The sequence below is a fragment of the Hemibagrus wyckioides genome, linkage group LG01 (genome assembly GCF_019097595.1).
Source record: "Hemibagrus wyckioides isolate EC202008001 linkage group LG01, SWU_Hwy_1.0, whole genome shotgun sequence".
NCBI lineage: Eukaryota > Metazoa > Chordata > Actinopteri > Siluriformes > Bagridae > Hemibagrus > Hemibagrus wyckioides.
The window spans coordinates 27,748,448-27,775,992 of record NC_080710.1 but is presented as its reverse complement, the minus strand read 5'-3'; the positions used below and the strand labels follow the sequence as shown (position 1 = coordinate 27,775,992).

At 39.2% G+C, this 27,545-nt stretch overlaps 1 protein-coding gene and 1 long non-coding RNA gene across 4 annotated transcripts in view; one reads left to right on the top strand and one right to left on the bottom strand.

The window, feature by feature from the left end:
• The window catches only part of sugct (succinyl-CoA:glutarate-CoA transferase), a 106,141-nt gene that overhangs the window by 17,728 nt on the left and 60,868 nt on the right, over window positions 1-27,545 (top strand). For all 3 annotated transcript variants that reach the window (XM_058394745.1, XM_058394764.1, XM_058394754.1), the window contains exons 7-11: window positions 4,428-4,519; window positions 4,675-4,818; window positions 13,998-14,093; window positions 26,777-26,848; window positions 27,017-27,114. In XM_058394745.1, coding sequence (XP_058250728.1) covers window positions 4,428-4,519; window positions 4,675-4,818; window positions 13,998-14,093; window positions 26,777-26,848; window positions 27,017-27,114 — 502 coding nt within the window. The remainder of the gene's footprint in view (window positions 1-4,427; window positions 4,520-4,674; window positions 4,819-13,997; window positions 14,094-26,776; window positions 26,849-27,016; window positions 27,115-27,545) is intronic.
• Window positions 5,473-10,974, bottom strand: LOC131356032 (uncharacterized). Its single transcript, XR_009204973.1, has 3 exons — window positions 10,501-10,974; window positions 10,009-10,087; window positions 5,473-8,465 (listed from the first exon to the last, which is right to left on the bottom strand). It is a non-coding gene; the product is annotated as an uncharacterized LOC131356032 (long non-coding RNA).

Genomic DNA, 27,545 nt, shown 5'->3' with positions numbered 1-27,545 from the left:
TTGTTGTGGTTGCTGCGTCAGCAGAGGGTAGGGCATACACAACCAAAACAACAGCATGAGAAAACTTCTGGGGCATGTAATAAGGCTACAATCCAACAGCGAGGAGCTTAACATTCCGGTTACAAACCTGTGCTTGGATAGCAATGTGTCCAGAGTTGCACCATATATCATGCATATAAACAGCAAGTCCATGTTTTCTGCTCTTAAAGTCTTTCAGTGAAACTGCAGAGATGGGAGTCTTGGCCCTGAGCCTAGTTTCAGTGAAACTCATGAAGCTACAGTGTTTGTATTCTCCATGGTTGCTGTTCAGTGCTGAGAGCCCATCTATTTTATTAGCCAGAGACTTTTTTGATCATTGTCCATGACGATATAAAGCAGATAACGTTTATGCCTCTCTCTTTTATTTCCATGTTCTTTGCTCAATGCATCTTCATAAATTCACACTGCAGTTCAAGCTTAGGCACGATGGTATTAACTAAGGATGCAGGGCCAAGATCAGATTTTGTATGCAAAGAATCCTTCTATCCCTCTGTGAAAGAAAAAAATAAATAAATTATATTGGAATGAGCACCAAAAACTACTTTTTGATTGCGTTTTCATTCTTAATGAACTATAAACCTACACAAGCCTCCTTGTGAAAAATAAACATTAAATATACCAAAGAAAACAACAACAAAAAACGACAAGAGCCTTGCTAGTAGCATAGTTTTCTGTTTGATCAGTAGATAAAGGGGGTTGATCCTAACCCCGTGGAAAGGCCATGAATAGGATCAGCAGCTTCAAATTCCCAAAAGTGACCATGCCCTAGGGGCAGATCATATTACCGCTAACACTAAAAGCATAGAAAGTCTTGACTTTCCTAGACAGCTACAGAAAACCTGCTGCTGCAGGTGAAACTCATCATCTTCTCTAACGCTACAGGAGACTCCATTCTCTGTGTTTGCTGTATGTCTGCTAATAGCAAATGAACTCAAGGCTCTGAAAAAGATAGTATTGTATAAACTGAATAAACGTTTTGATAAATCTTTAAGTTAGTCACACTTTTAAATTAGCAGTTCCTCAGTTTTGGATCTTTCTTCACTGAAATATCAAGTTCCAGCATTTTTTAGGTAAATGGAGAGGTGCTACTGGTCAATGATGTAAATTACATTTCATAGATCAGCAGATTTAACATACTCTCAGAATTTATCCACATGATGAAAGTACTTGATATAAATGTCATTTAGCTTGCAAATTTTTACTGACAGATGGTGTGACTAGACAGTAGAAGTCTTCTTGGCAGACAACCACTCACAATTCACTTGGTTTCTTGAAGGTGCAGTACTATAATGACTACAGATCATCCATTTTTGACTGATGTTTGTTCTGGCACAACAGTGGAGCCTCACCGGTAAAAGTTCAGGGTTACTAATCAGAAGGTCAGGGGTTGAAGCCCTAGCACTTCCAGGATGCTGTCACTGTTGGACCCTTGAGTAAGGCCTTTAGCCGTCTTTGCTCCAGGGATGGCTGACCCTGAGCTCTGACCTCTATGTCCTAACAAGCTAGGACATAGGTGAAGGGAAGAATTTCACTGTGCTGTAATGTATATGTGACAAATAAACACACTCTGCTAAGGTTTGATTGGCTGTCAATCTCAACGGCAATTTTGCCTAAAGGAGACTGTCCACCAAAAGTCAGTGTTTGGGAAGTCTTGTGTAGACAGACCTTCCGACTGACAGCAGAAAGTGTGGACTTCATAGTAGCTTTTATTGGGCAAGGACCGCCCTCAAGGAAGTGTAAGATCATTCATTTAAGAAAGTCACTTCAAATAATTTGCAAAATACTGCGTTTAACTGATCCTCATAAGTGCTCACTGTCACATTTGTAAACATGACAGCTTCCTTCTTCCATGAGGGATGTAGAGTGTCACAGCAGCTTTGTTTCCAGGTAGACTTGGAGATTCCTGTAGAATCCAACCAATCAGATGACAACTTCAAAACGCCTGAAGCATTTCCAATTTTGTCTGCCATATGAATCAGCCAACGGTTTGTGGGTGTGAGGTCTGAGGCTGAGACTAGTGCCTGTGAAAAGAGGATATAAAACATTTTCTTTGAGGCAATACCTTTGTTGCTAGCGTCACTAATTTCATAAAAGGAACTAAAACAAAGAAGACTTTTAGATAAAAAAACACCCTTTTCTCTACCTACATAGGCCCACAGATAGCACAGCAGTAACAGCTGTAGTACCATTCCCTAAACATGCTACCAACAACCATGTTAACATTCTCTCTCACACGATTTTCCTCCCAGTGTGATCACTATTTAAATCTTTTATAATTTGCCTCCAGTCAGAAGTTGGCTTTGATTTTGTTTTGGTTCACTGTAGTGAGAACAGGGAGGGTAATCGCATCAGAATGAACACTCCCAAACTCTCCAACACACAGCTAAGTGAATGTGAGTGTCTCAGAACTAAGTGTACCACTCTCAGGACACGATCTAAGTGCCGCACGTGATTCATTCCCCATCACTGTATTTTTGAGGTCTCCATGACCCACCGAGACTGAATCCCGTGTTCCACAGAAGCGACACTGCATTGTTTTATTATTCAGGTTTAATTTCTTTACAGCAAATTAAATACAATTAAGTAGCGTCTGAGAACTGCAGTTATAGTTAACACGTGTCCTTCGTTAAGCGGGCCCACACATTCAAACACACTGAGGTTTGGAAAAGGATTCCATTCACATGTTGTCAGACTTTCCAGGATAGAACCTAGCCCACATTTGATGAACTTTAGCAAGGTGTTTGTTAAGACAGCTTTCAAAAGTATTGGAACTTCCAAGCCAGAAATATTTGTACAACTTCATTAAAAGAGAAGATGATCGCGTCAAGGGAGAAACGTCACAATAGTGTAATAATAAATAAACAGCTGAAGATGTGTCAGGGGTGTTGAGTTCATAAATGTAGGGACGTGATGACACGGTGACAGACAAGAGACTAATATTATATAATAAGGGATGAAAAGATTCAGGAGCCTCAGCCGTTTTTTGTTGCTGAATAGCAAAGGCATTTATTTGCTTGAAAATTTGGTGGGAAGCTAGGGAATAATAGTCATCTGATTCATCTTTGCTGTGGAATTTTCGGAGATGCATTTCACTAGCTCCTCTCACGAAGAGCATATTTTTATACTTCTAATAATTTTGCACTCTAGTCTGAAACTGATCTCCAGACTTTTTTTTTGTCCTTTCTCAACATCCTCCTAATGGAAATATTAACAAAAAGCATCACTGGATCTTCTCTTGGTGTCTTTGTTGTTGTTGAATGAGACCTTAATAATTTTTTTTGGCCATGCACATTAACAGAGCTAATGATTTACAGTCATTAAACAAATGTCTGCTAATTTGAGTGTGCAATGGGATAAATAGTATGCACAAATAAAGGGCTTGGTGCAGGTTGGAATCTATTACTGCAATGATTGTCCTTACTGGTAATTTTATCTGTTTATACATTTAAACCGTTATCTGATTTGTGCAAATCAGTCTGTCTCTTTTCTGGTGAATCCTCTAACAAAACATTTCCTTTCCACTTTTCTATAGTTTCTCAGACATTGAACTTCTGAAGCAGCCAACTCTGCTCTGCCTGAGGCTTTTGCATGTTTATTTTACTCTGGCAGCCATAGCTTTGGCTTGGGCATTTTGTCCTGAAGGCTCTTGCTTTGGAACATTTTCCATCCCCTGTTTTGTTTAAGTAACAAGTTTGTTAGAGGTATGTTTTCCATTTTATCAGCAAATGACTAGAGCTAATTTCGTTCTGGTGGTGCTAAAATGTGATTTCGTGCCATTAGTTGTGAAGGCTAATTAAATTTGTTTGGATCATAGCCTCCAGAAAATTGTTTCTGGTGTATTTTGCTCACCCGTGTTAAGATTTCAGTGTTGACAGCCTGTGAAGGGTTTATTTATGTCCCAGGTTAGGATTGAATTCAAATTCAATTTAGGGAATTGGGGAATATACACAGCTTAATCATGCATATAAACAGCCTTAGTCTATGTAAAATTAAGTGTAGTTACACGGTCTTGATGAAATAATAGTGACCACACATATTTTCTGTCAAATTTGTTCAGGGTGCATATTCTGAATAAACACGAAATAAATACTTGGCTATCTTGTCCGTGTGCCTGGAATGTATTTGGACTTAGATCTCTTGCCAGATACCATGTTGATTTACACTGAATCTGGCTGGGAGTTGTAGTCAGATATAGAATAAAGGATATTTGTAAATCACTGTACACATCCAGGTTAAATATCCTTCCCAGGAGACCTAGAGATTTACACAAAGCTTTAAAATACCTGCTATTATTTCCTCACATGAATGAAGGGATTGTATAAGCATTTGGTATCAATTTATCTCTGTGTGTGTGTGTGTGTGTGTGTGTGTGTCTGTGTCTGTTATAGGTTATGGTCAGACTGGACCCAAGTCACACAAACCAGGATATGACTCGATAGCATCTGCTGTGTCAGGGATGATGCACATCACAGGTCCTGAGGTGAGAAAGGCTAAAGCAGGTCCAACTTTTTATGATAAAACATAACATACTGTGGTGCAAGTGATACAGCTTCATTATATTATATTGAGGTGTATGGTAAGTTTAAATACATTACCTCATACATCAGTGTTTAACTTTAACTATGTGTCTTAAAGGACGGGGATCCAGTAAGGCCTGGAGTTGCCATGACAGATCTAGCTACTGGACTGTATGCTCAGGGAGCAGTGATGGCTGGCCTGCTGCAGAGACAGAAAACTGGACGAGGTCTTCACATCGACTGCAACCTGCTCTCATCTCAGGTCATTTTCTTCATCTTTAAAGTCAATTTAGTCTTTAGTGACCACTTCTGGAAGATTCCATTAAGCTAAACTGCCTATAATATACATCTGTAAAATTCACACACACAAACAATTTGCTTGAACAAGGATCAGATGATTTTTTTATATATACACTAATCAGGCATTACGTTATGACCACTGATATGAGAGGTCACTAAAACTGATTATCTCCTCATTATGGCACCTGATAGTGGGTGGGATATATTAGACAGCAATTGAACATTTTGTCCTCAATGTTGATGTGTTAGAAGCAGGAAAAATGGGTATGCATAAGACAAGGGCCAAATTGTGATGGCTAGATGACTGGATCAGAGCATCCCTCTCTCTCTCTCCCCCTATATATATATATATATATATATATATATATATATATATATATATATATATATATATATATATATATATATATATATATATATATATATATGTGTGTGTATATGTATGTATTCTTTCTCTCTCTCTATATATATATATTACCCAAGAAACATTTGTGATTTGAATTTCTTTGTTGCCATAGCTTCTTTACTAGAGGAGTAAAGAAAAAAATTCTAAGGGATTATCTTCAAACATAAATGTTGCACATGCGGATGATGTATTTCAGCACTGGGAGTCAGTCATTACGTTAAAGGCCACCGCAAATGACTTAGACGTGCGTCACACACTCAGCAGATAACACATCCATATGAACCAGCATTTAATCCATGAGGGATCTCTGAGATGCCTAAAACGTAAATCCAGAGCCCATGTGCTGTCTATCAGGGTCCATAACAATGTATCGAATGCCCACTCTTTCTTTTTCTATAATGGAAATCTTATTAAAATCCTAATTATATAATGCTGTATTTGTACAGCTTGAAGCTGTGGAGCAAAGTATGGAAATGATACTTATGGGTAAACAGAATACACACAAATATGCGGTTTATTCTCCATCCCACTGTTTTCTGTCTTTTTAAGTGATCTGTGTTGTAAATACAGCTGGTCCACCATCGACTGTCCCCATCCCTCATGCTTCACAGACATTGTTGTATGCCTGAGTGTTAGTTTCCTTAATGATAATTAAGTGAGCTGTCACATCGGGTGCGCAGATGGAAAGCATGTGAAATGAATTGGACAGATGGCCACTGTAAGCTTATGCAATGTGTCCGGTGTGAATTTAAGGTAATGCTGCTCCAGAGTGAAAACATTCATTAACAGTGCACAACAGACGTATTCCATTTTTATTATCTTCTGAAAAGTTCTGAAAATAGCATTGTAGCAATAAAGCATGGGGGTGGTAGCATCATGATGTGGGCATGCTTTTCATCAGCAGGGATGCGGAAACTAATCAGGGCCGAGAGCACGATGACTGGAACCATTTGAGATGACCGCGTCCACTCGAGACTGAGGTAGAGGTTCAGAACCGCGACCCTAAGCGTGCTGCCAAACCTCGACCCAAGCGGTTCAACACCAAAAACCTGGATCCAGACCCCTATCCATCTCAGTCTTTGATAATACTTGAAAGTTTCTGTTCACCAATGTTCTCCATTCAAGCTGATAAATACTCAGCGATCTTGCCAAGAAGACAGAGCAAAAATATCAGCATTCAGATGTACAAGGCTGAGCGATATCCCAGAAGAATGACTGTAATTACAGCCAACAAAATGTTTGCTTTTTTTGTGCTCCAACAGGAATATTTTGTGCTTTCATTGTTTAAATTACATTTTTATGTAATTTAAAGAGGGGTAGGGTGTGTGGATGTGGGGAAATGGGATATGCAAAAATTCAAGTGCAAGGCCTGCAAGTAAATCCCAGATTTTCTTATTAACATGTCAGCCCTGTTCAAGTTCATATCTGTGTGCCTTGTGAACAGAAACAAGTCAAAATCTGTATATATGTATTAAAATCTGGTACATGATCATGGGAGAAACATATCATAAGTAAACATAGCAGATGCTCCACACATAGACAGCTCGGCTGTTGAAACACTAATGCCTTAGAAATCAATAGAGTGTGAAACAGCATACAGTTTACATGTCGCCAGGTGAAAGTGGCTGTCTCTTGACAGCATGTTGTTGCGATCCCGGAGGCGAGTTTACTCCAAAGCGAGCTTTCATTAGGTGACGAGGTGATGTACAAGTCAGACGTTGACACTGTTGCTGTTACTGAATGCTTTATGTTCTGCTTGTGCATTTCCTACCTTGTAAACATACAGACTTCCAGTTTGGCTCGGAAATATGTCAGACTGTTTTGTCAGACTGAACTTTTGGAATAATGCAGCGGTCAAGCTTCTGCACTAGTGACCAGACGCTCCTGATTATAAATCTCTGGACGGCCAGAAAGTTCCATCTTTATGCTTCGTCTTTGTTCTTAATCATGACTCTCTTGTTCTCTATGCTTAATTACATTTAACAGATTTTGCATGTAGGTTTGTAGATGGACTTGATGTTCCTCATTTTTTCTCATTGCTCAGGGTTTTCTATCTTAAGATGGTTTTACTAGATATATCTGATGCTCTGGATTATTCCTCTTACTTTTCTCCCTAACAATTATTCATGCGTCGTCCGGTATTGACCTGCTGGTTTGTGTTTCTGCATGTTTGGGAAGAGATTAGAAAATGTGAAAATGAATTCCTCTTGTCATAACACCCCGGGGCTGTAAACCTCCTCGCCAGCAGATGTCAATATCAAGGGAGTTCTAGATCTGTTGTTCACTTCCTGTTCTAATTTTGCTTGCACTTACTGGTTATGGACTATATAAGCACATGGTTTAGCGTTTGTGAGTTTGCTGCTACTTCGTAGTGAGGTATGTTACGTGGTTTACCTTGCTGTTGTTTTCATCTTTTTTTTTGTTATTTGTTGTTTGACTGCTTTCTTTAGGGATTTCGTGCCATGTTGAGTATAATCTTTGCTAGTTTTTGAGTTCACTTTTTGGATTGTGTTTCCTCTAATGTTAGCGTATAGATCCTAAAGTCTTTCCCAAGTCTTGTTTTGTTATATCTATATTCTGATCTCGGTTTGTTTCACTTCTCGTGATAAGTTTTGTTTTTATGAAATTATTTAAATCACACAGAACTGATTTCTACCATTTCATTTTTAAGGAGCGTGAGCGCACTTGCAGAAACTCGGCTACATGGTGGATTTTCATGTGATTGCAATATAATGTATAGAAAAAACACTTTTAATGTACTCCTTTTACACATTGATTGTTTAATACTTTACATTTTTCACTCTTGATATGCTTCTTGAAGTGTTTCAACTTCAACCAACTTCAAGCCTGCTCTACTGGTTTTGGTGTATTTTTAAGCGATAACTCATACTAGCATACATAACAAAAAGTCTAGAGATGCACCAGTGAGTATAGTTTCACTAGGTTAGCACTGTGTGGAGGGGCATGATGGCTTAAAGGTTAGTGTGTTTGTCTCACTGGGTTTTGGGGGTTCAGTTCCTGCGTCTGCTCCATGTGCATAGAGTCGGCTTGTTCTCCACTGTGCTTCAGGGGTTTCCTCCAGGAGCTTGGGTTTCCTCCTACAGTCCAAATGCATCCATTGTAAGCTAATTGGCATCAGATGAAGGGGTGGGATCTTCAAGGGTGTCCCCCCACCTTTTACCCAGGGTCCCCTGGAGGATAAGCTGTACAGAAAACCAGTGTAATCAATCTAAATAAAACTGTACTTGTTTTAAACATAGACTTTAAACCCTGATCTACAACTTATGAATCAGGGTGTCTGCTAAATACTGTAAATATCTCTTAATATTTATTCCGTATTTAGAAACGGTTCAGGCGTGGTTAAATAGCTGACCCTCGTGATGTCATTCCTAAAATGGGAAAACAACAAAATGAAGCCTGAGTTTCTTTTCTCCAAACCAAATGTGCCTAATGACTGTACAGTTGTTTGCAGTCTTTATTGTTCTCACTGGTATTGGAAAAGGGGTAGATCTTTATCTGTTAGTCTTTGTACAATCGTAGTGCCTGCTATGAAGCAGACTTGAATCCTCTCATTCTTCCACTTCAGATGGTTTTCATTGTTTCCATGTGAATTCATTAAACTCAGACCTGAACTTGTGGATGGACACACAGAAGCATTCATATCTCCAACAATAGAAAGCTCTCTGCTCTACAAAACATCTGATAGCATTTTGGTTTCATACAGAACGAGACTATAACGGTCCAAAATAATTCATACTTACAAACATTATTTCTTTTAACACGCAAAGCCAAAACTCACAAAATATGGGCTTATTTTCATTTTTTCCTACATGCACACTGATTGTTGGATTTTATTATTATTATTATTATTTTAAATATGTATTATTTAGTCCATTTGTTTAATATTTAAAAAAATATATTATGACGTTTGGTCAAACCCTAGTGCGCAAATAAAATAAATCTGTTTCTTGTATGCAAAATTCTGAGCTCAGTCGGTCGGAACCTTTTACGTCATGTGCGCCTTCAAAGCTCAGCCAGGACATTTAAGGAATTTGGGAATGATTCTCACGTGTGCTAATTTCCATAGACAGGATGCTAGGACGAAGATTTTCCACTTTGTTCTGGCGAAATAGGTAACAGAGGCATCTCTGAACCTGAATTACTTCTGTACCGCTCCCATCTGCAGTGACGAATAATTCGTGTATCCCTTTCACCTTTTGTAGGGATGATCCAGAAACACCATAAATAAATGGTTAATGGTAAGAAGTGTATTTAAAAGTACAGCGTACTTTTGTCTTTTAATATAGTCAAATTTATATAGATTTTTCTCTTATAAAATTACAATAAAATAATTGTATGATTATTAAAAGCTTTCTAGGCTTTTCAAGTAATTCCAAGCTTGAAAAGGCTTGTTCTAGTGTCGGATAATTTTATCATTTTAAGCCTAGAAAAAAATATCTTCCAGTAGAAAGAAAAATGTAAAGCTTGATATTAGGCAGAAAAAAAACGGTGTTTCCGGGGCGAATAATCTTTATTTAATTTATGATCTAAATTTGCCCACATTCGAGATCCTTTCCCTTGCTAAAGTGTATTTATTTATTTATTTATTAATTTATTTATTGGGAAGTGTAAATGTACGCAAGTATCACTAATGAATAAGCAATGCAATGTTGCATGTTATTGTAATGTTTTATTCCTCTAATAACACAACTGAAATTGTATTAATGAATGATGCACCATACTCACCAGACTCTCTCTCCTTCCTCTCTCAATGTTGTTAAGACGGGTAAGAAGGAAAGCTCATCCTCTGAAAATTTTCCCCGTACTGGAAAATCATTACAAAGCAGTGGCACTGTTCTTACAGGAGGTTTCACCATACTTGTATGTTTTTTTTTTTTAGTTTATTAACAACCTGCTATATTGTCTGTTTATTATTCTCCTCAGCATTCATCATACAAGTCCCAGTCAATGAATTGTTACTATAGCAACCATAACGTAGTAGAACGAGCACATCTGAATTACAGCCAGTGTTTTTGTCAGCTATTAGAAAAAATTAATCTATTACTTCTGACCTTTGAGATTTGAGAGAACAAGTATTGATAAAATTATCAATTTAATTTAAAATTACATGTAGTATTATATACAGAATGAAACAGCGAGCTACTGTAAGTAATAGATAATATAAAGAGCGACACTGACTCTGTCCATGCGTTGCTAAATGTGAGCAGCGGTACTTACAACAGACACTTAACTGCCGAACCTCTCCTCTGTCTTGACCGTTTTGGCCACAGGGAGTTGGGTAATGCATTTTATACAGACATAATATGCATGTTTCCTCTTAAACCGAATCGGACTTGACGTTTTCTTCACATCAGTGCTGCAGATTGCACATAAAAGTTTCGAGCGAGATGATTCATTACCGAAATGCGCCTGTTACCCTTCATGATACATGATGATAATTTGGCCTCGTATTCGGCCAGTCATGTCAAGATGCTTTAGATTCACGAACAAATTCTTTCAAATGTGCTGGAACATGTCAGTGCGCTATTTTTCCATTCCTCTTGTCCCACAACTGACATCTTGGCACTTTGCACAGAACCAAACCGTGAGTCCATGTCTCTTGGATGATACCGGTTCAACTGAAGGATGTGGTTTCAAAGAAAGTGTTCCCATAATGCAATTGTTTGTAGCCTGTCTGTTGTGGTTTACTTGGATATTTTCCTCAGACTCAAACCCCCTCCGTCCATCCCATCCTATCCCACCCCACCCCAACCTACCCCCAAACCAGCCTCCTTCTCCCCCTTGCTCCATGTTTTGTGAATACTTTCTTGGACCCTTGCCCTTTTTACTCCTCATGCGTTTTTAATTGTCTGCCTTTTTTCTGTTTTTCTTTAAAGTGTTGCTTTGGCTCAGCTTGACTTTAAAGCTAAGGTGCTCTGAGGCTCTGCTGTAGCTGTTTATACTTGTGCTTGTTTCTAGTTTGGCTGAAGGGAATGGATTAGGATATAGGATGTATCCGTTTTATCTCTGTGCCGCAGGGCTATGGGGTCACAACTCTTAGCGATGAGAGATCTGTACAGCCCAGAAATACTGACCACCTTCTGCTACACATCTGGCAGGTTAACCACTGAAATGCCTGGACACTGTAATGGAGAACAGAACAATCATGAGCTTAAAGATGTGCTGAAAAGTGATCATTAGAGGGTTTTTTTTCCCATCTGTATCCCAGTGGGAATCAGTTATCATTAGCATTTATATGTCCATTAAATTAAAGTTCCTGTTGGTCACATGCTGAATCGATTGAAATCCCCTAATGTGGGCAGTGTAGAAATTTTGTTTTTAAAAATTGCATAATTTACCCAGTAAGGTACTAGTTACGATGATTAGGAGCAACTTTAGCTATTGGCAATAGGCATACATTTTACGGCAATGACCGAGCTGCTACTGATGCTAAGGGGAACCAGACGGCGAGGATACATAGTTTTTAATTCTTGGACTTGAGTAAAGTTTGTTTCTAGCGGATTAGTTCTTTTTCATGGTAAGGGAAAACAGCTTGAAAGGTTTCTCTTATTACTTAGATGTGATGCCAAGTACAAGACTTAATCTCCGAGCAAGCCGAGATCCACAACGTGTCGCTTTGATTAATACAATTTTGTCTTAATTGGGAATAATGAGGGTGGAGAAACATGTGTGTAGCAGATTTTTCTTTGGTATCCAGTGTTTCCCTGTGATTTCATATCTAGCCCATAAAAAATAACGTGGTGTTTAAATGAACCAGGCAGCATGATTAGTGCACATGAAGAGTTGTGAATGTGAGGAGAATGAATGGCTTTCTGAAGGTCCCTCTGTGGGGTCTTCAGTCAGTGCAGGGTTTTATTTATTTATTTTTTATTATTTTTTTTTTTTTTGTATTTCTTTTTCCCTTTAAATATTGGCGTGAACTGGAAAGGGACAGTGTGTCTAACCGCAGAGAGCTGTCTGAGCGTTTCCCGTAGGGAGCGCCGCTGAACGAAATTGAAAGCAGTTGTGGATCAAAGCGAGTAAATGTATTTAAACGATCATGTAATGAATATAGATGTTGCTTGGCTGCTTTAGAGTAATAAAGTTAATGCGATTCTGATTCGGAACCCACCAAAGTAATCATTTGGAAGTTTTTTTTAGTTCAGGGTGAAATCTGATTTGAACCTGGGTGAACATGTGAGGCTGGATGTGCTTCTTCACACGGATAGTACTTAAAGTAGTCATGAACTGGGTGTTTGGTTTTTTTGTTTTGTTTTTTCCCTTCCTTTTGGTTGGAGGAAGTGTCTTAGTAAAGTCTTGGGCCTTAAAATGCCTTCACCCCACATTTATATGCTGCATGAGGCCATTTATTTAGGTGGGAAACGTGCTCGTGCTCATAAGATGAAAGCTGAATAAGAAGGTTTTGTTGTAATCTGATTAAAGTGTACTTGATTGTCCATTAAATTTGCCAGAAATTGAAAATTCCCTTTTGGCAGCTAGCACACATGGCTATTCTTGGTGCATTATTTTTCAGCAGCACATCTAAAGTGTGTCATTTCTCATACACCACAGCAACTTGCCAGACATTTTTTATTATTTAGTTATTTATTTTAGTCACAAGTATAACGTAGGGGAAAATCCACACACCAAGTCAGTTCCTGGTATCCATTATGTTAGTGGCTGTAAACAGTCCATTCTTCACCATCCTCTCTCCTTCCCTCTTTTTGAAGTTGATCAGACCAAAACTGCAGTTTGTCATGTTACTGAGAAACTGTAAATCATGACAGGCTTCATGCTTGAATGCGCCTCCCATGACTGGTAAAGACTTCTAACATGTATGATTCAGTTCAACAGCACTGTGGTATAAATTTATTTTATAACAGGAAGTTTACTGTTTAAAACAGACGCAATATTGGGACCAGGAAAAGATGCAAAAAATAATTTTAAGAAATATCTACAAAGGTTTATATTTTAGGAAATGATATTTATGATTTTTTTCTTCTTCTTTTATATATATATATATATATATATATATATATATATATATATATATATATATATATATATATATATATCTCCGAATAACAAAACTGAACCAGACAGCTCTTTTTAAACATGGAGCATTACAGGATATGTGATGGTCACTGGAACACAGCAGCTGTGATGTCATACATGGGTTATAACACAAGGCTTGGAGCCAGACAGGATCACTGTGGAGGTCTGGCTGGCCTTGAGAACGAGATGGGCCTTTTTCCTGGAGACGCTGCTCAGACACTGCATCAAATCTTCACCGACTTTCTTTAATCTCTGCAAGTTTTCCGTCTTCCTGTCACTGTTTGTGTCCACAGCTTTAAAGAACTCCTTTTTTCACATCGCAAAAATATTATTTCAGCTGCCTCGTCGTCTCTCTTTTTCTCACCTGGGCATCATAAAATCTGTCTTTGTTCTTCAAACAGACGAGCTAGTAAATTAAACGTCAGTGCTTTTTTTTTTTTCCCCCACCTCCCCTCTTCCATGTAAGCTCGAGAGGTCAGTGTTATGCATTGTAAGGTTGGAGGTTGATTGGATTGGATTTCACCAGTGTGTGACGCATGGTTCCTTGTGCAGAAAGATTTTTCTTTATTTTTTTTTTGCAGTGTGTGTGTTCACTCATTGTCCAGCAGCAGGGTGTAATGAGTTTACTGACAAAATCAGGCGATTTAAAACACTCTCACTTTATTTCGTTTTTTTTTTAGGTGGCTTGCCTCACTCACATTGCTGCGAACTTCCTCAATGCGGGAAAAGAGGCTAGAAGATGGGGAACAGCTCACGAGAGTATCGTCCCATATCAGGTAAATGTACAGGGTTTCATGACGGTTGCTGTTAATAATAATATTTAAAGTGTATATTTGTATAAATGATGCACATTTGACAGACGTCCTCAGCCAGAGCGACTTGCATTTTTATCTCATTTTATATAACTGAGTAATTAATTAAGGCCCTTACCTAGCAGTGCCAGCTTTTGGTGAACCTGGGATTCGAGCTCACAACCTTCCAATCAGTAATCCAACACCTTAACAAATAAAAATCCATGGAAAAATTAAAGCGATAATAAAACAGTATATAACAATCCAGGACAAATGGTAAGTATGTTAGAATAAAAATGAATAAATAGCAATATTATGTCTTTTCCTAGAGGCCAAATATGGAATTCCTGCCAGTTTTCTTGTGTCCATGTTGAGCAATGTCCCACTCCACAGTGGTGGTTAATATGAAATATCACCAACGGATTTAAGAATCTGTAGTCTTTCATATTTTTTTCCCCCATCCCTTTATCTATTAGGGGCAATATATTCACAGAAACAGTTAGCCACCTCCCCAAGTAAATGCTTATCAAACCAATTTCTGCTCTCTGAGATGCCCCAAGTGCTTGTTCATAAGCATCTAAAATGAAATACTATTAAAATTCACCCAGTCAAATTCTGTGTAAGGTTATCCCAACAAAGATAAAAACATCTTGCACTGAAAGCCAACTGTCTGCTGACTAATTTTATATCAAGCTTGCAGCCATAAAATTTGCTTATACTGATTGAAAAAGTCCCCTACATTGATTTCCATTGCCAGTGGAATGGAAAGCTAGTGTACTGGTATAAAGGGTTAATAAAATGATCCACGTTTAGAAAAAAAAAATTGTGCTCCCGATGTGTTTAATGACGCATTATGAATTTTTATAGGATCTTCATTGTCCATAAGCTCTGGGATTCCATGATATCAGTTAGGAACGATATAAACATTTCTACGTTTAAGGAATTGGCAGAAGCCCTTATCCAGAGCAACTTGCATCTATCTCTTTTGAGCAATTGAAGGTTAAGGGCCCAGCAATGGCAGCATGGTGGTCCTGGGATTCAAGCTCTTAACCATCAGAGCAGGAGTCCAGACCTTAACCACTGAGCTAGCACATCTCTTAGCATTTCTCTGATGCCTGGGCAGCAATTGATCCTAGAGCTTGATGGTAGAATTGAATGTTTTGAGATCGATTGTAGTCCTAATTAAACTTAATAAGCAGCTAATGGAAAGTGAATACTTTTTAAATATTTACTTTTATTTCTTTAGGTGCTTCACTGTAAGGGAATGCTTTTAAAAAAATAATTACTTGATAGCAAATGATTTCAAATTAATCACTACTTTGCTGAATGAATGATTGCTCAGTGACTCCTCACTCTGTCCTTCATCTACTCTTAAATACAAATAGAAGTGTACATATAGCTCAATCCTCACCCAGTACACCCTCTCATTGTTCTTAATTTTCCGTGTGGAATTGGCAGCGCTCTCTTCAGGGTATGTTGTTGTGTGGCCCAGATGTTCACTGTGTGACGGACAGAGTTGTTTGATTTCCTTTTGGTCTTTATTAAAAAAATTTTTAACGGCAGCACACCAAGGGAACAGTACGTCCTTAGAAGCTGCTGTGTGTAGACTTCAGCCCTCGGGACAAGGAACAAGAAATCCTATTCAATGTCCTTCCGTGTCCAAGTACTACCATTCAGTACAGGTGGTGGGGGGAGAAATGCCTCAGCGGCGACTCGGATCAGCGATGGGCATGGCGTATCTGTTGGCTTTGGAGGGGGGAAATAAAAATGAAAAAATTCCCACTGTCTGCAGAGTGGCCCAACAAAGCCGTTCTCCCTTCAAAGCATCTCTGTATTTTGTGCGTCGTTCAGAGAGGCTGTGAGGGACGAGGATATTCTAATGAGTGATGGCATGTGGTGAAATGTAAGATTTACAGCAAGCCCTAAGTCTGACTTGTTTTAATTTCCCTGTTGGCTTTGAGGCAATTCAGAAAAGCTGGTTTGCAATAGCTCCCATATTTCTGTGCAGTGTTGAGTGTTGATGTTTCTTGATCAGACTGCAGCCGCTCTTAAATCATTAATGTCATGCCTATGCACATCAATGTTTTTTTAAATATATTTTTTTATTAATTATTTTTTTATTCCAAAAGAGTCATATAATTGTTTCTACAGTTTCTAGAACTATTTTTCCCTTGACTTTTTACATTTATGGCATTTGGAAGACACCCTTATCCAGAGCATCATTTTATTTATTATTATCATTATTATTATCATTATTATCATTATTATTATTATTATTATTATTATTATTATTATTTTAAATATACAACTGAGCAATTAGAGGTTAAGGGCCTTGCTCAGGGGCCCAGCAGTGGCAGTTTAGTGGCCCAGGGATTCAAACTCACAACCTTACAATCCAAACCCCTAAGCTACCACATCCCCACATTTTAAGCTTGTCCTTGGTGGTACATCAAGGAATGTTTAACTGGATTCCATTTCCAATATTTTAATGATTTAGGAAAGTTAAAGTAAATTCTATAACAAATGCACATGAATCCAGGAATCCTTTAGAGCTTTAATCCTTTTTTCCCCCTCTTTTTGTTTAAATACCCATTATGAAATAAACCACTGGGTTCAGATGAGGCCTAGCAGATGCTCTAGATGCAACTGTTTGATTACTGAATCAATTCTAATGCATTCTAAACAGCAGACATCTGATTGTTGGTTCTTATTGTAATAATCCTAGAGCGTATCTTGACATAAGTCTGACTTTATCTTGTTCTTGTGTGGAATAATTTCCTCACCCCTAACCTCTGTTATCTTATGCAACTCCAGACACACAGTTATGACTGTTACCTTTCAGCAATAAAGCAGATGTTTTATGCATTTGACCTTGTGTCTTGCGCATCCTGTACACACTTTTTTTTGTGTGTGATAGGTCGGCGCCGTGAAAACAAGCCATTAAAATGTTCACACACACTTTTTTTTGGGGTACATTTCTTAGTTTTGACTCCTTATGTTAGTCCTGTGGACTCTGTGTTATTTCATGCTGCTCTGTAAATCAGCAGCAGTGTGATGGAGCAGGTCGCTGTGTGCTCTTTAATATGGGCCATGACTCTGTCCATCTGTCTCCCTGCTGACTGCTTTGGCTGTTCTGCTTTACCTGAATCACAAAGCTGCACCAAGTTACAGCAGTGCGCGTGTTTCTCAACCTGCTCTCTGTAAACACTCAGGGGCTTTAGATCAGTGGCTGCTCTTTTTCAGCCTTCTCTCTCTCTCTCTCTCTCTCTCCCCCTCTCCCCCCCTCTCTCCCTCTCTCTCTCTCTGTCTCTCTCTCTCTCCCCCTCTCTCTCCCTCTCTCTCTCCCTCTCTCTCTCTCTCTCTGTCTCTCTCTCTCTCTCTCTGTGTCAGGCTCTTGCTCGCTCTCTCTCTGCTCTCTATCTGCCTCTCGCTCTGTGTGTGTCAGGCTCTTGTTCTTGCGCTCTCTCTCTCTCTCTCTGCCCATCCATCTGTTTGTCTGTCTGTCTCTCTGTCTGTTAATCTCTCTCTCCCCATGTCTCTTCTCTCTCTCCCTCTCTCTCTCTCTCTCTCTCCCCGTCTCCCCCTGTGTCTGTCTGTCTGTCTCTCTCTCTCTCTCTCTCTCTGTTTCTCTTTCTCTTGAAGTATCTGTGTGAGTGTTGCTGTCATGTCCATGTCTTTATTCTCTCTCTCTCTCTCTCTCTCTCTCTCTCTCTCTCTCTCTCTCATGCACTGGCAGTTCCTGTGAAAGGAAACTGTAAGCAGTTATTGGAGTGTGTGATCAGAACAAGAGTCCTTTTGTGTTGTTCATCTTTGGCTTTGATTTGGATTGTAGTCCCTTTTTCTTTCTTGTGAACTGTTCTTGTTAAATTTTCCAAAAAAAAAGCGCTTCATTTCACGCTCTTGTCCTGTCCATTTTCCTGTCTTTTCCTCATGATAAAATAACTAACATGTGCCCTTGAGTGGTATATTGCTTTCATAAAGCTGTTGGCAGTAAACTATGGTTGCTACACAACAAAATGGACAAAGATGAGGGTGTTTTTAGTGGCTTTAAACTAATAGAACCTGGCACTTCAAAACAGCAGCTTCAAACATGACTCAGCCTCTCAGATATTGGAGACAAATGTAGAATTTTTTAATAAATATTTTAAATGAAAACTGGCCATCGGCGAACCACGACTTGTAGTACTTACTCTTATTCATAACTAAACACCATTGCTATTAGTTTTGCTTTAGTTAATATCGTCAGCTTCTATCAAATAAAGCTGAGTTCATCAATTAAGGTCACAGGAGCAATTAGCAATCTAATCAATTACTACTTTTTAGTTTAAGGGAATGTTCTGCACCCAATTTTAGCTGAAAATATTTTGCACTTTCTTACCGCCCAAGTGATCATGACTTGACCCCCCCCCCCCTCTCTGCAGTGTTTCTATTTGTTGTCAACTCCTAGCCATCACTCATAAAAGCTGTTGTCGTGCTGACAGCCCATTTTATATCCTCACCAACTGTCCTTTCCCTACAGTCTGGGTGAAAGGGTGATGCCTGGGATTGCGCTTTTGTTCTCAAGGCCTAGCCTGGGTTTCCCTACTCCAGCGGAAACATGCTGGTTAAACATGCTGTCTGGGGAGGCTTGTGGGAATCCTATTCTGGAGCGTGGCAGTGGCTTTAAGGGGCACATTTTACCACTCTGGAACTTGTAGTGTCTAAGTTTTGTGTCTTGTCTGCATTCTGGGCCTGCTCTCAACATGCAGCACATGGATAAACAGAAGAAAAAATTGCTTGTGGTAAAATAGATTTAACACAAACCATGTTTTATTTATTTTTTTTTAGTTTTGTCAGTTTAATGTCTAAAATATTAGCTGCCACCATCTGGTTAGAGTTTTTAAGGTCAGTATACTGCAAAATGTGTATTTTTATATTTGTATGTACATTTATTTTTTTATTCATGTACAGTGGATTTGGAAAGTATTCAAATCCCTCCATTTTTTTGCACACCTTGCTGTGCTATAGAGTTCATTTAAATGGACTAAATTGACTTAACTGGCAGAAACCAAGTTTTAGAAATTGTTCCAAAATCTGAAGTCTCTTATAGAGAAGTGTATAGTCACTTTGACAGCAATTGCAGCTTTAAATCTCCTCAGAAGACTATACAAGCTTTGCACATGTGTATTTGGGCTTTTCTTTTATCATCATTCCTTCTGGTAGATCCCCTCAAGCTCAGATTACATGGAGAGCACCACTGATCTATCTTCAGATCTCTCTGGGCATTCGCTTGGCCTCTAAAGAGCATTCAGAGACCCTTCATAAAGCATTGTCCTGGTTGTATCGTATGTCTCTGGATATTTTCATGCAGAAAGATGAACTCAGGAGTAGCTTGCATCTAACGTTTCTACTGTAAATGCCTGATTTCTGAAATCATTGTCCTTCTGAGGATTTCTTAAGCTTTGCTAGAGTGGCTGCTGGGTTCTTGGTTACCTTCCTGACTTCTCTAACATTAGTGGTGTTATTATTACCATCCAAATGACTGGCTCTAGCAAAAGTCCTGGTGATTCCAAACCTCTTCCATTTCACAATGATGAAGTCTGCTGCTGTTCTGGAAACCTTCAAAGCTCTGGAAGTGGTAAGTATACTCTTACCCAGCTCTGTCATGGAGATTTACGTCTGGTTCCTTGGACTTCCTGCCTTGGTTTTTGGTCTGACACGTACTGGGAAGTGTGGGGGCTTATACACGGTCTTTCTAAATCATGCCTAATCAGGTGAACACGCCTCAGATGCACCTTGAGCTATTTGGAATGTCTGAATGCTCATCTGAAGAGAAATTTCAGTTTTTGATAAACTCTAAAATAAATTAATTAATTAAAAAATAAAATCACCAATTCAGATGATTTTAGCAATAGTAATAAGTATAAATAATTAAAAAAAAATGCACAAATAAAATAAATCATTTAATAATAGTGTTGGTGGAGGATGATGAGAGATTATTATTTTTTTAATTTAATTAAATTTTAATAGTAATCTTTACCCAAATAAAATGACTCTCATGCTCGTGGATGCTTTGGCTGCTGGCTTGGGTACATTTCCAGGCTTCATGCCTGTTAATCTCACGCTGAGTCTCTAGTTATGTAAAAGCAGAAAACATTCCATTGTAGAAACAGCAGAAAATCTCCCCTTATTTCCTCTCCTGACTCCTCTGAGCTTTTTGAAAAAAGAGAATAAAACTACAGAGAGAAAACCCTGAGCTCTGTCTGATCCACTCTCTCAGCTCCACTCCAGACCTTTGAACTGACTGAACCGCACGTATACGCATCAGGACGAGGCCAGCGCTTGATGATGCTCAGGCGTAATGCACCGTGGCAGTCTCGGACCTGGAGGACTCTGCAGTGTGGGAATGCTTTTTTTTGTTTTTTGCATCCATAAGCTGAAGAGAGGGACAGAGAGGTGAAGTGGAGACATGCTAGATACATCACTATGATTAGGTGTGAAAAATGTTCTCTCGTTTTTCCATGCACATAGTCAGTGCTGTTTTACTCATAAAGAGTGCACATGAATAACACAGTGTTTTAATGGTGGGAACAACAGTGAAACTGTCATTATAGTCTGTGGGGATTACTTTTTCTTTTTTATGTGTATATATATATATATATATATATATATATATATATATATATATATATATATTTTTTTTTTTTAACATATTGGATTGTACAGCATTGTAGAGCATATCCTTTGTTATATTGCACTGATTGTTTGTGGAATAAGAGCTGGATTATGGACTTTTACAATAAAAAAAAAAGAAATAGCCAAATAAATTAATTTGTTAGATTAATAATAATAATTCAATATTTATATTCAGGAAAGTGTGGTGGTGTTGGAAAACCTGTAAGTGAGGCTGAAATCTGTCGATCCAAAATTTTAAAGTAAAAACACTAAATAAAAATCTGGGATTGATCAAATAAATAAATAAATAAATAAATAAATAAATATATTATTTATTTAACCATGATGATATGGAAATGAATTTAATTGACTTTGTAATCTTACCCAGGCTTTCTGGAAAAATAAGCCTCAGCAGTTTGGTGCAGAAGTTGATCTCCTGAGACTTTCACACTGTAGAAGTCTGTAGATAGTTCATGCAGAATGGCGTGAAAAATCAAATCCAGTGAGCAGTGAATCTGCATGTGGAAGCAGAATTGATGAGAGGTCAGAGGAGTAAGGGTAGACTAGTTCAAGTTGATGACTTTAATCTCCACTCTTTACAGCTGTGGTGAGCAGAAAAGCATGTCATCAGTGTAAAGCAGAAGGACATGCCACTGTCCATGGGTGATCTAGTAGAAAATCAATTCCAAGAACAGCATTCGAATAGGTGTGACGTTAATTTATTCATTAAATTTCCTCAAATTTAGCCATGCGGAGCATGTAAAAAATTCTCTAATTGCTCATTCTTTGTCCAGATGACTGTGCACATTTTCTATATCCGGCAGTATTCCAGCCTGTTCCCCTCCACTTCCATGTTCTGGATCATCTTCTGGCTAGACGTTTGTTGGATGAGCTGTGAATGAAAGGGCCACACAAGCCTCAAACCTTTTGTCTTGCATGAGCCCATTATTGAGCTCTGTTCATCAGTCAGGGTCAGCCAAAGGCTGGAGCAACCAGCCAGCGTGAACCAAACTCCATGTGACCTTTGACCATTTAGATTACACTGAGACAAGAATTCAGTTAGCGTGTGATAATTGCTCGATCTTGTCAGAATGGGAAAAGAACTCAAGAGTGCGTCAAAGTTTAGGCGGAAATTTCTTTCCCGGCAATAAAGCGGACGATTGTAAAGCTAGTCTAGAAACCGGTTTTGATATTTATTGTAGTAGAATAGTTAAACTAGGTCCAGGATTCAAGTGCTTGAATATCTATAAATCCCACGGTTTAAAGTTCTCCTTTATGACAGATTTCTGTCATTGTGATCTTATGGAAGACATTTCAGATGTGGTTAAGGGGCGGGGCTAAGTCGAACCGCAAAGCCTTTTTCATAGTAAAGCATCTTTCACATAATTTACTTTACCGCCGCATTTCATGCACATTAGCTTCAATGGGATTTGTGGCACAGAGGCAAAGCGGAGTTCAGGACTTCATACACAGAGTCACGGAAAGTTCAAATGTCTTCGACTTTTGTGTGATCTCCCAGAAGCAAGCCCCTGTGAGCAGCAGGCATGGTTTGGTTATGCTTGGACTTTTTGTCAGTTCAGCAAAGCTTAAAAAGCAACAACAGGAGAGAGAGCAATAAAGTGACACTGACCTTTCACATGGCGTTTAAGTTAAATAAAAGCAGCTGTTTTCATGCCTTCATTATTTAGTAGTAGTTGTTTTCATGCCTTTGAGTGTGATCTTGGAACAATTCAGTCGGCTCATCGCTATCGATGCTGAAATCCTTAAAATGAGTAAGCTGCAGATATTACACATTTGTGGAATTACTTTTAAATACATTCATTGCTAACCAAATAGGACAATACAGTGTATGCATTTTACACAGTAAATTTTTATTTTGGTAAATAAAATAACGCACTAGCATTCCATCCAGGGAGAATTCCTGTTTCATATTCAGTGTTGCTGGGATACAATACAGATCAAGCGAGATGCTGGGGCTCCACCACCTCCATTACTTGGACCAAACTTAGGTAATGCTTGCAGACTGGCCGTGTAAATATTAAATGCATCAGCAGCATTATTACACCACAAGCCCATCAGTATATCAGTTTGGAAATGGACATTTTCTGTAATAGTATGCAGTAATCAAAGCAGAAATGATATTAAATTCCATCATTTCATTTACATAACCAGGCACAGTAGTTGTACTGAAATGTTTTGCCTGGTGTTCATTTGGGTTTTTATCAGGTTATTGTTTTTGTATTTTTTCTACTTTTATGGTAATGGCACAGTCAAACACGGACAGTAATCCAAGCTCAGAATCAAACCTAGAATGAGACAACAGTGCCATACAAAGAACAGACCTTAAGAATGGAATCTCTAGATTTTAAAACGTCTGTAGACAGAGAAAGTTTCCTCAGCAGGACAAACCTCTCCATGGATCTGAGTTATGTTTATGACCTGGAATTGAGTTTGTATTCTCTTGCGCCATCATGGCACAGAAGTGGATTTGATTAAAAAAAGTTGAAAAATCTGTACTTTAGATGGGAAGTTTTGTGAATCTTGGGGCCCTGAGTGTTTTTTGCCAAGTGATGCAACATTTTTCAAATAAACCAATCCACCATGCCCTTACTATAAACTGTCCAGCAAACATACCTGTGGTCTCCTTTTAAAAGAGAACTTGGAGTTTCGGGTTTTGATTGTTGAAATTTGCTTTAAAACAGTGAGTTGAATATACACCCATCAGCCATAACATTATGACCACCCGCCTAATATTGTGTTGGTCCCCCTTTTGCTGCCAAAACAGCCCTGCCCTCTCATGGCTCATGGGCTCCACTAGATCCCTGAAGGTGTGCTGTGGTATCTGGCAACAAGATGTTGGCAGCAGATCCTTTAAGTCCCGTAGGCTGCAAGGTGGGGTCTCCATGGATAGGACTTGTTTATCCAGCACATCCCACAAATGCTTGATTGGATTGAGATCTGGAGAATTTGGAGGCCAAGTCAACACCTTTTTGCTTTGTGGCATGGCGCATTATCCTGCTGAATGAGGCCACAGCCATCAGGGAATACTGTTTCCATGAACGAGTGTACATGATCTGCAACACTGCTTAGGTAGGTGTCAAAGTAACATCCACATGGATGGCAGGACCCGAGGTTTCCCAGCAGAACATTGGCAAAAGCATGACACTGCCTCTGCCGGCTTGCATTCTGGTGCCATGTGTTCCCCAGGGAAACGATGCACACGCACCCGGCCATCCACATGATTTAAAAGAAAATGTGATTCATCAAACCAGGCCACCTTCTTCCATTGCCCATTGTTGGTGCTTTTAGGGATCAGCATGGGCATCTTGACTGGTCTGCGGCTATGCAGCCCCATATGCAACAAACAGCGATGCACTGTGTATTCTGACACCTTTCTATCAGAACCAGCACAGAACAGTAGCTTGTCTGTTGGATCGGAACACACGGGCCAGCCTTCGCTCCTTATGTGCATCAATGATCCTTGGCCGCCCATGACCCTGTCGCTGGTTCAAATCCTTACGCTGCTTCTAACACATCAACTTTGAGGACAAAATGTTCACTTGCTGCCTAATATATCCCACCCACTAACAGGTGCCATGAGGAGATAATTCACATCACCTGTCAGTGGTCATAATGTTATGGCTGATCGGTGTATAGTAACAATGATGATGTTTAAACAGTGATATTTCGACCTGCACATGGGGCAAGCAGGATATTTATGCCATGTAACGTGACGATATATGAGAAGCAGTGTCATGGCTAGTTTGATATGTAATAGAGTACATGATGTTTGTATCTTTAGACGTATATGCACTTTTATCCTGCACATTTATCAGTCCATCCCAGAATGCATTGATTTATATTTCATTGGCTCATTTTAAATTAATTAGTCATAAAGACCCATTTATTTCTTATGTGGAAGGGAGCTGAAACTTATTATCAGCAGTAGAGGGTGCAGATGTACCCACTGCATCTATCTGTTTCGGAGAGAATAACAGCACAGAGCCTGCTTGTAATGTAATAGAGTAAATTTCACGCTCCTTTACATTTGTGCACACAAACCTCCGTCTCCGCTAATGGCCAGTGCAGAGCACCTCCATCACAAAGCCTCAAAACGGCTCCAAAAAAGGTGTTTGGTTCACCACTTTTGTTTGTTGTGGATTTGGAGGCTTTTACTTGTAAATTGATGTAATGGATTTATTTTATGCCTTTCATGCAACAGCTTTTGCTGCGGATTGCTTGGGAGTGTGCACTGTGTTCCTTATTCATGTTTTTTACAGGCTGCAAGGACACACACACACAGAGCACAGTGATACAGTGTATGGCAAGAAAGCTGGAATTGAGAACAATTTAGTGCTATTTGACATATGACAGGCTTATTATTATTATTATTATTATTATTATTATTATAAAACTCTCTGGACTTGCTAGATCACACTCCACTTTTGTGCAGCGTCACACCAGCCTATCAACATCCCCAAGTCGATCCTTTTACATTAACAGATTAGAAAACAGCAGCACTAACATTTAAAGAAAAAATCTTTATTATTAAGAGCATACAAAAAGTCAATGGTAATATAACGAGCAAAAAAAAAAAAAGTCGACTTAAATACAGTGGACAAAATCCAGAAAAACACAAAACAGCAGCTGAGCAAATGTGTAGAGTGTGAGGGATATGATGTGTGTCAAAAATACAAAATACAACAAAAGTGAGTGTACAATTGTAGTTTTACTGTTTTGGGACCCCGTGCAAAAAATCATAATTGTTTTTATCCATTTGTAGTTGCATTTAATGATGTGGAATGTACATGAAATGAGTTACTTCCTGTTGTTACTTGCATTACGGCTATAAACAGTTGCTTCCTCACCAGCTTCATGTTCATGTATCTTCAGTTACCGCTTTGTAATATGCATAAAATATGATAAAGATAAGTAACTGAATTAACAAGCTGGACTTTTCAGGTGCCACGACATCCAAGAATTATCGATAACACCTCGATGTATGAACAGAGAACTGAAGAACGATGGTTGGTGTGTCGAGCCTGAAGTGGACGTGCTTGGCGAGGTTGTTTTTTTTTGTGTGTGTGTTCTGTTTAACAGAATCTGTCCCCAAATAGGAAAATCGCTCGAGCCGATCTGATGACAGAAGGAGTAATTGTGTTTGATGGTGTTCCATGATAGTTAGACCTCGCCCTCCGGCTAGTTCCCACGCGGCTCGCTCTGGCATCGGCGCTTCAGTAGACCCCTCGTGGGCGTTCTTCTTGTTTTGTTCACCTTGATTTTCATTTGTTGTTTACGCTGCCTCTGTGACTGCTCATCCCAGCCTGGAAATGGATCACAAGCTTGAGCGCATCTCCACTAAACACCAAAGTTGTGTACCCACGTTCAGCCACATTCCCAAACGACACCGGGACCTTTCCGGGAGGCAGTTAAAGGAGCAGGTTTAATGAACGTGCAGTGGAAAATCAGACAATTAGCCATCTATGTTTCGGCTCTGTTTGATACTCACTATCCTGTGTTAAACTTTAAAAAAAAACAGCTAATTTTCCTCCCGGTTATCACCAGCGTGGTATTTTTTCGAAGCAAGTGCACGTTTTCAGATCTGTCATTTGACCACAAAATATTTAAACCCCAAGATCTGAACTAATTCGGGAACAATTTATCCTGCCACAAAAACTAGATCCAGACACATGAGGTTATTTATTACTTATATGAGACAAAGTCAAAGATTAAAAAAGAAACATCTTGATGCGAGTCAAGATTTGAAAGAGGATCTGCCTATTGTCTGCTTCTGTATGGCATCGTAATGTCTTGGACACTCAGAGGCAGTGGACTCTCAGGGGAAGAAAAAGCTCCAAATCTAGAACCTTCTCTAGTCTATTTGAAAAGGTTGCATACTAGAACCTTGTTAGGACAAAGTTTCTCAAGAATGTGGACTTGCCTTATATAGAGGAGAAATGAAAAAGTGGTGATGTGCTTCATTTTTTCATGTTTTTCTTCATTTATTGGTCCAGGGCTTCAAGACAAAAGATGGATACATTATTGTGGCTGCTGGGAATGATCATCAGTTTGTCAAAGTGTGCAAAGTAAGGAGGATCCTCTCATCTTTCTAATTTCTTGATAGTAAGCATGATTTGCTTCATCTCCTAGTCAAAGCATATCCACTCAATTTAAGCTGTAAATACAAGTATCCACTTCATCAGACCATTATCCCTGCCTTGGCTCTTTCTGTCTCTCTTTCTGCCCACATCCAGGTCCTGAACCTGAACGAGCTAGCAGAAAATCCCAAGTACAAGACCAACACGCTACGAGTCCAGCACCGCAAAGAGCTGCTGCAGCTCCTGGCTGAGAGGTAAGCAGACCTTCTCACGCATCAATTCAACCTGCTAGCCAAGGAACACAAAAATGACAAGCGCACCACAGGCATTCCTCAGTCCAGATGTTACAGCTCTCTCTTTCCTCTCCGAGAGGTCACGGCCCTCATTAAAGCTGTATCTGTGTTTCCTCTCGGCGCTCGGAGTGTTCGAGCTGAGGAAGTAGGCTGGTGTTCCAGACGCAGGCGTGTCACGACTGTAAGCGTCAGCTCATTGTGTTGAATAAACCTCAGCACGGCCACCTACAGAAGGAGCAGACCGCACACTCAGAACAGATCCACAACTATTTCAGTGTGTACAAGATGCTAATTTGAACAGGGACAAATAAAGTTTGACACGCAACTAAAGGAGGGATCCGTGTGGGTTACTCAAATTCTGAGAAGTGATTTTAGGATTCGGGTTTGGTATG